This window comes from Pholis gunnellus (assembly GCF_910591455.1).
Source record: "Pholis gunnellus genome assembly, chromosome: 18".
In the NCBI taxonomy this organism is placed as follows: Eukaryota; Metazoa; Chordata; class Actinopteri; order Perciformes; family Pholidae; genus Pholis; species Pholis gunnellus.
In genome coordinates this window covers 8515341-8529513 of record NC_136545.1, presented here as the reverse complement: position 1 = coordinate 8529513, position 14173 = coordinate 8515341, and the positions used below count along the sequence as shown (strand labels likewise).

The 14173-nt window shown below is 42.1% G+C and overlaps 1 protein-coding gene across 1 annotated transcript in view; it reads left to right on the top strand.

The window, feature by feature from the left end:
• The window catches only part of plppr1 (phospholipid phosphatase related 1), a gene marked incomplete at both ends in the record, with an annotated part of 29751 nt that extends 16098 nt beyond the window's left edge, over positions 1–13653 (top strand). The window contains 5 exons of the mRNA XM_079178861.1: positions 3825–3957; positions 7063–7313; positions 8463–8639; positions 12987–13118; positions 13621–13653. Coding sequence (XP_079034987.1) covers positions 3825–3957; positions 7063–7313; positions 8463–8639; positions 12987–13118; positions 13621–13653 — 726 coding nt within the window. The remainder of the gene's footprint in view (positions 1–3824; positions 3958–7062; positions 7314–8462; positions 8640–12986; positions 13119–13620) is intronic.
• Between the last annotated feature and the right edge of the window lie 520 nt (positions 13654–14173).

Genomic DNA, 14173 nt, shown 5'->3' with positions numbered 1-14173 from the left:
TGAAGTCAAACGTCACTTTTATTAAACAAGTAAAACACAGCCTCTAGCTTGCATTCTCGTCTTGAAGCTAATTGTTGTGCAGCTGCATCAGCATTCTACAGTGTTACACACCTGTGTCACACACACCTGTGCTCCCAAACCCCCTCACACATATCCCTGTACTTCTAACTTTGTGAGGACAATCATTGACGTAATGCATTCCCTTGCCCTTTATCCTAACATTAATCATCACAACTAAATGCCTAACCCCAACCCTGACCCTAATTCCCTAAGCTAATTTTAAAACCAAGTCTGAACCGCTCAAACATGCCTTTGAAGAAGTGAGGACCGCCCACAATGTCCTCACTGTGACGGTCTAAAACTCCTTGGTCCTTGCAAAGATATATGTACAAGTACACACACACACACACACTCTCTGACTTACTCAATAGAATAAAAATAATTGGTTTTGACGGACTCTTCTGCAATGATTACTTCAGAAAAAAAAGAGAATATAATTACAGGCTGATAAGTTTAACAAACAACATCAGTGTACGAGTTGGTACACAGTACTGTGTAATGTTATTTGGGCTATTATGGTTACGCAACACAATTAGTATTTTTTCGTTAAACTCATTAAAACCTAATAAGATAAATCCTTTCTTCTTTTATCCTGCTCGTCCCTGATCACACACCCCTCCTCAGTGCTGTGTCAGCTGTTTCACTTTTGTTTAACAGTGCTGGTCACTTCCCATATTTCCATCTCTTTGCTTTTTCTCTTTCTCGTTGGCATATAGTGAATGGCCTTAGCCTCTTTATCCATCTGTACGCTATCCCAAAGTTTTTAATTGTGCCCTTTGAGAGTGCTGTGTCAGGTGCTAAAGTTGTGCGTCACACTGTATATCGCTCCGCTGCCACATGCGTCATAAACCAGCGAAGCAGCCGATCAGAATTAATGATGACAGGGATGTTGGCCAATTAGCAAAGAGGCAGTAATTTATTCAGAATGTTCCACATGGCCGGACCAATGGGAGGCTGTAGAGGTTAGACGGGTCGTTTTGATGCGCCGTGCTATAAACTTGTTCATCCATAGACATCATAAAAGGTGATCCTTCACCCTCAACACGATGAAAGCACGATGTTGTTCTTGTCTGCCAAGTGTGGATCCAACAGAAACAAGTGGCTGACTAATGAAAGGCACCGAGCGTTAACCTCCATGAGTTCTCTAGTTAAACTCTGAAAGGTGTCGAGCTATCAGAGAAGGACTATGTTGAAGTTGAGGAACTCTAATTATTCCACTTTCTTTTATGTGCGTCTTGGTGGCAATACTGAAAATAATCAGCTCATTAAGAAGACATTAAAGGAGCATTAATTGAATCTTTTTTTTTCTCCACTTCAGGGAAGCATAACAAGCTGTAAACACAGCGGCTCTACATATTATCACCCTATAGAGTGAATGTGTTAATGTGAATGTGAGCTAACAGTTGCCTATTTACACTTCCAGGAGACATGAAGCAACATTAGCATGTATTCTGTGTCATGTTTCTGGCTACCCAGTGAGTGTCCACTATTCACTCTCATTTTAGCTCTGTTTGTTGGTCTCCTATGACCCCTGAGGGAAATATCTGGCTCTTTAGCTGCTTAATGTTCCACTATGATTTCCGACAAGCCGCTAACTTAGTAAATCAACAGTTTGGTGGAGGGTTGGGAACGTACTGTGCGGGAGAGACCGCCATACCCTGCCTAAGTAAAATAAGAGGTCTTCTAAAGGTAATATGGTGCGTGTCCACAGGGACCAACACATGAGTTGAAGTTTCTCTTTTTGACTGATTGTTTCGGTGTTTTTAAGTGCTGTTTTAGTCAGCTACTACATTTGTATTGTATTACATATTTCCAAATAAACCTTACTCAAATTAAAAAAAAATAATCTTTCTTTTTGCTCAAATATGAAAAGATTATTACATATAATTATCCGCTTACTGTAACAATCAAGAGAAGTTCTGTGCTGCTTTAGGCTACATGCTTGATTTAAAAAAAAAAGACTGGCGATCAGTATGATCGAACAAAGCGTAGAATAAGTGATTTACGGTTTTCTACAGGGGACAGTGGTCATAATATGTGAGTGATTCACAATGTGAATAGGCTGAAACTAAAAATGTATTCCTGAATGCTTTGGGCAGTCACTGTAATGTCACCGGTACTGGATTTTATAGACTTTCAAGGGTATTGCTGACCTGAGCTCCCGTAAATCTGTCACACTCGTGGATGGGTTAGTAATAAATTAAGATAGCAGATGAACCAGAAGTCTGTTCTTTTCGTTTCATTACACACAAATTACTCCCAAAAATTATATCTTTTTAACCTTTTCATTTTCCGCTCAGACATCACACAGTTTCACTTCATATCTGACATCGCCTTTGGAGATAGTTGCTTTCAGTCACTTCGGTTCAGTTTTCATGACATTTGTTTTGAAGGAGAGTTGGGGGACACATTAGTTGAAATAAGACGATCAATACTTTAAAGCAATTACTAGTTGCTTGAAAATGTTAAAGTCATCATTTAGTATCGGGGAAAACGCTCCTCGTCAGCATTTCAAGGACCTGAATGGAAATGAACTGATTTTGATGAAAGTTATTATAAAAGTTTGCCAGTAACCTCACTGGAGATAAAAGTAATCTGAGCACATTTTAGATTTATCATATATGTTTGCATATACACGCTTTCAATTTTGTAACAATGCTTAATTAAAGGGGCTCATGAGTCATTTTATTTTCCATTTAGATCATGAACTTTTGGCGAGACACCCAAGGCAATAACATCATTTTCATGCACTGGTCAATTTTCAGAGTTTGGGCTATTTTGCATCCATAACATCCAGAAAACATCCAATATACATATTTATGTGTGTTTGTACATATTGTGAGCCATAATGAAACTACATGACACAAGTTCCCTGCCCTTTACAGTCGCAGTCTGTTTGAAGATAAAGGCATGTTTATTTGGCTATTTTGCCCTTGAAGACAGATGTTTCTGGGTCAATATGCAAAAGAAGATGGATTCTTCTGTCATCGTGCATTCATGAGATTTTTATTTGGTATTTGCACGCTTTATGTCAGTCATCATCTAATGGAAAAAAGTGTTTGAACATTTTAATTCCGCCTCCTTTGTGCTGACAAATCCAGACAGGACTGAAACCAGTGCAGAGCTTTAAATCAGAAAACATGTCAGAAAACCCTTTTTGTATATGTGTCTGCCGCCAGTCCCTCTTTCTTCTTCTTCTTCTTTTTTTTCGTTCCCCAACATCACAAAATCAACCGCTCATTCTGCTCGTAGCCACAAAAAAAGAAATAGATTAGAGTTGCATTCACAAGAACATGTGGAAGCATTCACAAGGGATGGAGAAAAACACAGGGGATTTTTTTTTTTACCTGTCCTGGGGCTCAAAACAAACTATTTTATGAACACAAACACACACACACACACCTAAACCAGACGCGTACACACACACACCCTTACTGTATGCACACACTCTCGCTCATAAACACATACATATTTTTGTAGCAGCCTGCATCACCGGAGACAGCCGGCAATGAGTTTCATTTTGTGTGTCCGGCAGCAGTATTTCCATTAGACCTAATGTAATGTCCACACTATAATGGGCCTGAAGAAAGGCTGCATTAAGACATAGTGGTTTATGTACACAGGCTAGACATGTCCCCCTGCCCTATAATGGAATGCTTAACACAATGTTTTCTTGTTTTCTTTTCTTCCTTGTCTGTGTGTGTGTGTGTGTGTGTGTGTGTTTCCCATCTCCTGTTTTCTGCCTGTTTGTGTGCACTTTGTAGATTTTCATCGGAGAGGTGTCCATGTATGTGATGAAGTCGACGAGGGAAGCTCTCCTGGCCCAGGAGAAAACCATCGTAACAGGAGACTGTTGTTACCTCAACCCCCTTATCCGTCGCGTCGTACGCTTCGTAGGTGAGAAAGTTTTCATGCCAAATCGTCCTAACTGCCCTTCATGTGGACGGTACCGGGCAGTAGCCGACAACTCAGGAACGCACTACATCGTCCTCTCACATGTACACGGGGGCGCCAAATCAGAACTTTTACTTTCAGTTTGTATTCAGTCAGTCTTCTGTTGTTTATCATTGATTACAAAACTATGCGAGTACAGTTTGTAAAGTTAACAGCTCAGTAAACCATGAATCTGAAACATCAGGAATATTTCTGTGGCTTTTAGTGTTTCAGTAAGCTTTTAACCGAGAAGCAACATGCTGCATATCGTAAGCTGACAGGTGAATGTGCTGTCACTCACCTGAGAGGGGAGCTCCAATGCAAAAAGCTGCACATTTAAACAGTAAGCCTGATGAGTCAGGGCTTGAGGATGTTGGTGTTTATAGAGGACATACAATGCTCACTTTAGCTTCATACCTTTTTGGTTCCTACTAGAACATGTTTACATGCTTTAATGTTCAACAAATATTGTTTTTCTCACACTGTCTGTCTGAATATACCTGTATTCACCCTCTGTCTGAAACGCTCCCTTTTAGCGGCCTGTTTCTGTAAGCCCCCCCACACCAAAAAAAAAGCCCAGTCTGCTCTGATTGGCTTACGAGAAAAACATGGCATACCTTTGCAAAAGGTAGTTCTCAAGCTGGGGGATTGGCGATACTCAGAAGGGAGGCGGTATATTCTAATTAGCCTGTATGTGACATCTGAATCTGAATGGTTTGTTAAATCACATGTTTTCTGATTTAGGCAGCTGACATATTTCAAAATGTGTGGGATATCATGATATGTCCCGTCGGTCTGTTCATGTTCTTAACACCTCCACCATCATGTAAAAAGGAGTAATTTCTCCTACAATGGACAGAAGAGGGTGCAACGATGAATGCAAGCAACAGACCAACATGTCAATCAAGAAATCACCAACCTGCGAATAACATGATATGTGACGGGATCAGACAATTTTCTGTTGTGTCAAAGGCAGGTCAAAGCACAGTGAAGGGTGAAATGAGAGAGTTTAGAGGACGAGGTTAACAAGGATGGCCAGAGTGAGGATGGCTGCAGCTTCCACCGCCCAAACGTGTAAACAGGAGATTGTCTGCAAATACTTGAGAGTCTCCAGATCAGCCAATTGTGAAAGTGCAACACACATGCCTGTAGCACGTGCCTGCAGAGCCGGTTATGGCGGCAGTGGAGCTAATATGATGCATTTGCTGCTCTTCGGAGGCAGTGATGCTTGCTGATGCTGGGAGCCGTGGTGTAGCCTGGAGTGATGATGCGTGTCGCGATGAAGCTGGTGTGTGTGTGCCGTTAAGTGTATTCAGAAGGCAATAGTCTTGGCTTAAATGATCCGAGGGCTACAGTTAGCAACATATAATAGGCTTTGGGTAGGGTCGACCAACAGCTGCAATCACCTCAGCCTTGTTCAAGTGTGAATACAATTGCATTTCATGTTACATTATAGGGAACAAAACAAAAAATGCATGCACATGCATGTCAGGGAGAGACTTTTTCACTGTTCTGTATTCCTCTTGAGTTCACTCTTTGATATCCATCCATCCATCCATCCTTTAAGTGAAATCACTGATACTATAGGGTCTCGGGTGACTGGAGCCGGTCTCAGCTGACATTGAGCGTGAGGATGGGAACACCCTGGACAGGTCACTAGATTATCACAAGGCTGACATATGGAGACAGACAAGCATTCATGCTTTCATTTACACCTATGGGAAATCGAGTCCCTAATTAACATAACCTGTATGTCTTGGACTGTGGGAGGAAGTCAGGGGACCTGGATAAAAACCCGCCCTGACACGGGGAGAACATGTGTGGCTTAATTAGAACTGGCCATGTCATGTTATGCATCTGGTGTGGCCGTGGTTGGAACCATCTGCTTTGATTTAATCTGAATCTTCGGTGGGTAAACTTGCTGGTCGTGGATTTTCAATTCAAGTGCAGCAAACTGGTCGATCTGAAGGAAATTCAGTAACTGAAAGGAGCCAATTTGGATTCCAGCTGTAGTGCGTTTACTACACTTTCTCTAAAACGACATCAGCCGATGAAACAAAATCAAATTCAAACATGTTGAATTGTAGGCAACATACCAAAAAGCTTTACTTCGCAATTACAGGTAAGGTTTGTAGCCCCACGCAACCTTTGAATTTAACTTTTTGCAGCCACTTTTCCACACAGCTTGGAAAAGTGGCGCTGTGCAAACTGACAGGCTCTTTGCTATCTTTTCCAGTAAATGAGGTCGTTTGCTGGACTTAAGTGGCGTAATCAGAACTGTATTGTTCATTTTTTAAATAATATCCCTTCAATTTATAATAAAACTCATCAGAGATTCATTCGTGTTCATTTGCGTGATTTATATTTCCGTCAGCTCCCAAACAATCTCTGAAATGTGTAGGATCACTGGGGCTGTTAGTTTCCCGCTCTCCTGCTCCCTCCCATCTCCTCTCCTCTCACCCTAATTTCCCTTCTCTATTTCCCTCAATGATGCCCTTCACACAATCGTGTCCATGTAACCCTCACTGGCAACCAAACCCTACCTCTCCCCCCCCACCTCAGCCCTCTGCAGCCCCCCCCGGATGAGAATACAAAGCAGAGTAATTTCATGGCTAAGCAGGCCAGATAATAAGCAGTCATATTTCACAGCAAAAGGAATGCAGACGCAGACATTGGTCAGGGTTGGTGGGCTGAGAGTGTCAGTGCAATCATTCACATGAGATGCTTTTGTTCTGTTTATATTTAGTTCCTTGCCTGTTGTCCACTCTTCTTTCCTTCTGTATTAACTTCATTAGATTCCAGCATTTGTCAGGGTATAATACTAACCATGGATATTCTGGGGTTTAGCACTGCCTCATGACATTTGGGGTTTACAGTTGGTTTGTGTCCCAGTGCTGCGAGCCAGATAGTCACAGGTCAATTTAACTTCGGATACTAGGTGACTGCACCATGATTTAAGAGGGAAACGCCTGTGAAGCTTTTAAAGCTTTGTGTTTATGTGTTAATTTTACTTTGCTGCGTGGTTTCATCTGCTATAAAGTCTAATTGTGTGTCCGTGTGCCCCACCAGGAGTGTTTGCGTTCGGCCTGTTCGCCACAGACATCTTCGTCAACGCGGGTCAGGTGGTGACTGGAGGCCTCTCGCCCTACTTCCTGTCCGTATGCAAGCCCAACTACACCGGCACCGAGTGCCGCTTTAATCACCAGTTCATCGTCAACGGCAACATCTGCACCGGGAACCCCGTTGTTGTGGAGAACGCTCGCCGGTCGTTCCCATCCAAGGACGCTTCGCTGAGTGTGTACTCTGCTGTGTACCTGACGGTGAGAAGAATGTACTCAGTTTGACTGTGGAGAATTAAGAGCTGCTTAACTGAAATAAAAGGATATAACTTTAATTTAGCAGTTTGTTGTCGAAATTATGTTTGAGTTGTTGCAAATCTAAGTGTAACTGGTAAATATCAAATATATAAATATAGTAACTATTCTGGAATATAGAAACAACATTTGTTGTCGTTCTGTTTATTTAAAACAGTACTACATTATTAGAAAATACTTTTTTTCTTTAATTCTCCACTAAATTTTCAAAATTTCTTCAACAAAACGGGAGATCATTTAATTAAAAATCAGTTTCATCGAGTGTACTTGAGGCTCTGGAGTTACTCATTTGGGACTTAATGATATTATTTTACACACCTATATCCAAGCAATCAGAGATGAATAGATAGTTTTAATTGATTTCAGTTATACACTTGATTTGTAATTTTAAAAAGCTTTGAATAAAAGGGAATATTTTATGTCGAAGAATGTTTCACACAAGCGTAGGGTGCATTCAGGCATTCTTTTAGAAAATTGGCTGGAGGAACACACGAAGAATGGCTTTTTTGAAGAGCTATTTGAAGAGCCGCAATTTGATATCAGAGTGACGGAGGGGCTCAGCTGCTGAAAAGTGAAAGACAGAGAAGAGGTGCAGATTTTATCAGCTGGAACAAGAGCAATACAAGGACAGGTTATTGATGAAAAGAGGATTTGATACGCACGGCTCCGTGCACTTTTGTGGCGTGGGAGGAGGTAAAAGTTCAAGAAGTGAGAACATATGTAGGAAGACAGTGTGTGTTTTTAAATGCTGACAGTCTCCTCACAGCTTTCACTCACAGTTAGAAGTCCCTGTTAGGTTAATCTTGTAATCTTTTATTCTCTGTGAAAAAAACTCTTCGTCTTGGAGAGGTATTTCACTCAAATGATGTAAGTTTTTGACATCTTTCTTTAACAGCAATGGAGGCTTTGTACTCTCACGAAATTGTAAAATATTTGATTCCGTTTCTGTGGGAACACCTCCAGTTGCTCTTCTTGAGATTGCCTCTGTTGTCGTCTACCCGAAGAGAGAGGAAGACACCGTAAAGAACATCATGTTTTTTTTTTATTTTCAAAGTCCTTGGTCTGATTTAATCTGCCTTCTGTCCTCCTGTTCAGATGTACATCACCAGCACCATCAAGACCAAGTCCAGCCGCCTGGCCAAGCCTGTGCTCTGTCTGGGCACGCTCTGCTCGGCCTTCCTCACCGGCCTCAACCGAGTCTCAGAGTACCGAAACCACTGTTCGGACGTAGTGGCCGGATTTATCCTGGGATCGGCCATTGCTCTGTTTCTGGTGAGGACGACGGAAGAGTGACAGGTTTGGGGAAGTGTGGGAGCGGGGATTAGAGGAATAGAGTGAAGATGATTCTTCCGAGGTGGATTCTGGTCATGACTTTATTTTCAAATTGTCAGCTTCATTTTGGAACTGACCCAAACCAGTAATTAAATGATTATTCTGGCTGCACCCCTTCTCAAAGCCTGTAACATGGTTTTGGTGCCATCTTTAAATTCAGTTATATGCAAATGTAGGTCTTAAAAATCTTACACAGCATACTTATTTTTTTTCATTAATGTGTGTAGTGGCATTTATTAAGTGGCAACATAATATATATATATATATATAATATGTAAAAGTTAGCTGTTTGTCAATGCAGCCATGTGCACTGACCTGCTAAATACTAATTTGCGAAAGAAGCTTAAAAGAGCAGTTTGTGAAGAGGTGATAGAGGGAGAGGATGAAGCATGGTTTATACTGAGCTTGAAGGCGGTTCAGACGCAGGTGAGTTGGAGAGGGAAACGAGGAAGGATGAACTGGTTGATTGGGGGAAAGAGGAGAAGAGCATGAAAGGAGAGTGAATACTGGATTTCTACTGAGATACAGCAGCAGTCGCTCTGGCTTTGAAAGAGCCAAAAAGGGAGGAAGGGTAGTGACAGGCACAAGGACAAGGACAAGGGAAACAGTAGTTTGAAATAGTGGTTGTGTTTAATTCAGAGGTGATCGAGGAGACCCCTGTCCCGCTGTCTTTGATATTAAATCAACTTTTCAAACAACCTGGCGTCTCACTGAACATTATAATCACTTTGTCAGCATCAGATTTTATGCTAAGTGTTTAAAATACAGAACTGTGGTTACAGCTGAAACCCACGTTTGAAGCGGAAAATCCCATTGAGGTGAAAGGAAGTTGAAGGGAAACCACCACAAATCAAAAAAAGATGAATTTAAAAGTGTCTGGGGCTTCATTACATGTTAACTGCCGCTGGGTCCCCTAGCCTCACAGCTGGAATTAGTGTGAAAGACTTGATGTCCCGAGGCTGATGGGAATGTCGTTGTTTTTGCAGGTATTTTGTCACACACACCTAAATATTGTACAAGTAGAATGTTGACCTGGTGATGCGATAGAAAAAGAGAAAGTAAAGGGATCACCAATATTAGTGAACATGAATTACATGGCAGTTCTGGTAACTGTTCACTCAGAACTACAAATATCAGCCTCATGGTGGCACCACTGAACAAAACAGGGGCTCATTGTCTGAGAACCAAAATGGTGAGGTGAGAGACTGAGTGGCCGACATTGTACATTCATAGAGCCACGGCTAAATGAGAGCATATACAGCATATTATTGTTTTGCTTAGTGACATCAGGTGAAACTGATTTTGGCGCGGCAGACAATCAAAAAGGCGGGAAATGTCACCCCAAAAAAAACAGGAAGTTAAACCAAACATGACACGAGAAGAGTTCACTTTCAAAATAAGACAGGAAACAGACAGCTGTAAGATTTACAGACGGTCCTACAGGATGTCGAGGAGGGGTTCACAAACTGTGAGGTTTTCGAAGGATGAGCATTTGTGGGGCAAAATAGGGCCACACAAGATGTTCAAATGATGGCAGCTTTTAGTGTGAATAGATGGTTACAGAGTTTCCTGGGTGAGCGGTAGCAATCACACCTTGCTCTCGTCTTGGTTTGTCCTTGGACCATGAGGAGGATGAGCCCCCCAGCAACCCACTCTTTAATAAATGATATTAGCCTTCAATGAGTGATCTATAAAAATCGAATCAGTGGTCTCCAGGGAGAGACGGACACAAGAAAATCAGTCATCACCTCAGCAGTTTTGAATCGGCTCATTTCCGGCTTATCAGCAAACTGAGGACGGCAGCCTCCTCCCTTCACATCGACCTCATGGTCCCGATGAAGATCATAAAGTTCCTGTCATCTGAAAACTGAAGCGATATAATGGAATGCTATCTTGAGGAAAATTAATTGGTACAAGGAGAGTAAAAAGCAGGTGTAGCTCAAACCCCCCCCCCCTGCTATCAGTGCTGCGAAGAGATCCGAATGGACTCATCAAACAGCTGCCTTTGGTGTTACAAGAGATTTATCCTTAGCCAGCAGATTGAGGGATCAGTGTTAAGCACTTGGTCGTTGAGCTCCAGGATGATGTTGGAGACAGAGGTGTCCACTTGATCTAAGACAAAGCAGAGGCACATGCAGACTGCCTGCCAGGTCCGATAGAGCAGTGTTTGCCAAACTTTTTCACGTTTTAAAAATGACAAAACCATCGCTCGCCAAGTCCCAATAGGGCTTTAATATAACTTGGGAGAAGAGCTGATCTGTGCGTAAATGAACGTTCCTGACCTTATTTACTGTCATTGGGAATAGCTGTGATGGAGATACCTGAGACAATAGATGGCAGCTTGGCAGGGCCTGTCTTAGCATGGCTGACGAGACGAAAGAAAGCAGTCTTTTCCGATCTACTCGGACGCGAGAGTAAACAAGATAGCGTAGACCATACTGAATTGCATTTGAAACAAGCAGGATGTCATTTATAAACAGTCATGTGAAAACAGCAGGACATGAGTGTCAGTGTAGAGTTGAGCACAAAGGAGTGTACTTTTGAGTTGTCCATGCTTTTAACCTAATCAACATTAGATTCACTCTTACAGACATTTTTGTGCAGCATTCATATTCATGTGCTTTTTACGAAACGGTGATGCTGGAGTGTCGCCGTTAGATTCTCGCCCAGCACTGTCCGTGAACTGCCACAAACAAGGAAACCTTGAGCATCTTCCTGCAGTGAATCGCCCTGCTTCATTTTCGCCTTTGCCACTGCCTGAGGGCATGGTCGGCCTGGGGGCGGATTCCCCCTCGGGCTACCTTCTTTGATTAACCAGTCCATGGAGGAGTATAGAAGTAAAGCGACCTTGGTGGTATTTCTACTGTTAAAAGATCCTGACAAAAAAAACACAAAAAAACAACTGAATTTCCAAGTGACTGTAGATTATAAGAATTTTACATAAAACCAGGCGTCAGTTCATGCCGCAAAGATGAACACCAGGAGCATCTCCTTTGACTGCATTATAGGATGGCTGAATTTTGTGGAGTCACACCATGTTTAATTGAGCTTTTACACCCATATAAACTTTATATTACAGCGATAACTGTTCCGAAGCTAAACAAAAATGGTCACATCTCTCCAAAAAAACTCATGGGTGCTGTTAATTCCTTTTAATTGGGGGCCTAAAATAGCAGTGGCACTAGGGTTGGCAGTAAGTAATGTAATGTCACTTTAATATGGACATTAGGTGACGTTCTTTTTCAACAATGGTGTGAGTCTCATTTGTTGCAGTTGTTTAATAGCACTACTTAAAAGTTAAAATGTGTCTTGACGGTCCAGACTAGAGACTGGTAACATTCTCGGACAGCCTGCAGTGCAGTGCGACTGTTCACATTATTTGGTGCAAGAAGTCTGCATCAAGGCAGACGTTTTAGCCCCGCTAGGGGCATGGCTCTAGGGATAGCGATGTCAGTCTGTCGGTCCACCCCATTCGTATGGACTGAAATATGTCAGCAACCATTTGATGGATTGGAAAGTATTTTTGTACAGACATTCATGCTTCCCAGGTGATCCCCTGACTTTTCTTCTGGCGCCACCAGCCAATTGAATTCTGTGGGTTTGAGTGTCACCAACTGTTGGATGGTTTTGGTGCACACATTTATTTCCCCTCAGGATGAATTTGGTGATCCGTTTGGTGGTCTTTTAACTTTTTATAAGGTGATTTTTTTATTTTTTTAAATGTGTCCTAGTCATTGATTGATGAAAAAATGCCTGCAAAACAAAATACATTCCCACCAGTCTCAGCTGTACTGCTTATTGGCAAATGTTAGCACGCTAAAACATGCTACAGGTTCACTATACAATGAACATGGTAAGCAGTATACCTACAGTAGTGTTGTCATTGTTAGCATGTTGGAATTGGCAGTTAGCTCAAGACACTGCTGTGCCTAAGTACATTCTCACAGACTGCTACCATGGCTGAAGACTGTTCCTCTTGTTGTATGACGTCACAATGATTTGTCAAATAAATATGTATTCAGACAGTTTTTGGGGATTACGGGTAGGAAAAATATATATTTTGGCTTAGTTCAAATGAAAACTTTGTCATGGATTAATTCAACTTTATCTCAAATAACCCAGCCTGGTTTGGCAAAAGCCATAATACCGGACACAACGTCAGAATGTCATAGCAGGAGCTCACGTTCCCGTTCTTAAAAATGAATCCATGACATTTTCATTTCCACCTCAGCCTGTCATTATTAACCTACCTTGCTGTTAATGTTGAACTGTCCTCGTACCTTGCAGGGTATATGTGTTGTGAACAACTTCAAAGGCGTCCACAGTGCAGCAGCTAAACAGAAAACTGAAGACTACCGTGGTCTGCCTCTGATGACTTTCCCCCGTGTAGAGAGCCCACTGGAGACCCTCAGCGCACAGGTACTTGAAAACACTTAACCTGGATTCCCAAAAACCTAATCTCTATGGTGCACATTATGCTTCCCAATTAATTGGAAGAGCTCCCTCAAGACTGTAAGCTTACAACAACCTCCCCTTCAGAATTTAGCCTTCTGCAATTTGTTGTAATTTCCCAGAATTCGCATACAGAAAGGGTGAGTCACATATTTGGTTGACCGTGTGTTCTTTCTTTCTCTTTCTTTCTTGTTCTTTCTTTCTGTCTCTTTCTTTCTTTCAACACAAAGCAATGACACATGTTCAGAAGAACATACAGGCATGACGTTTTTGCACTACACCCCTGTCCTCCTTCCCAAACACACACAACCTCACACAGAGCACCCCTGATACTGTTTTGACACTTATTTCTTCTCCTTCTCCATTTCCACACCTTTTCCCTCTCCTTGTCTACTTTCTTTCTAAATCTCTGTCAATCCTTCTACCTCTATCTCCGTCCTTCCCTTCCTTCCACCACGTCCATTTTCAGAACCACTCAGCATCGATGACGGAGGTCACATGACTAAGGGGGCAGCACCGGGTCACGTTTGCGTCTCCACAGCACTTCCAGACACAATGACGAGGACGCATGCCACGTGGCTCTGAATGCTTAACAAAAAACATAGCTGATATATCTGTTTAATTCACCCGGGGGACAAATGACACCATGTTTCTAACGGTTTTCATCTAGTTGGGCTATGCTCAATGTAACCTGCCAAGGCGCACCTATTGCATCCGTGACAAAAATAATCACAAGGCAAACTTAAGCACAGATTGTTTTTCCAGATATTTGGAACCATTTGAAACATGGGACATTATTTTCCCTCCACGGTGCGCTGTTTGTAGTTAGAGGACGGTGTTTTGTACATTTTGTATGAGCGAGTGCTGTAGCCTATCCTGACGGTGTTAAACCTGCGCACTTCCTGTCAGCTGACTCACCCTGTTTTACATCACATCCTGTCAGGTGACTTGCCACGTCGATCACCACATCTATTCCCCTCAGTCTGAAAAACGTGCTATGGAAAAAATATTGATGTTGTCGT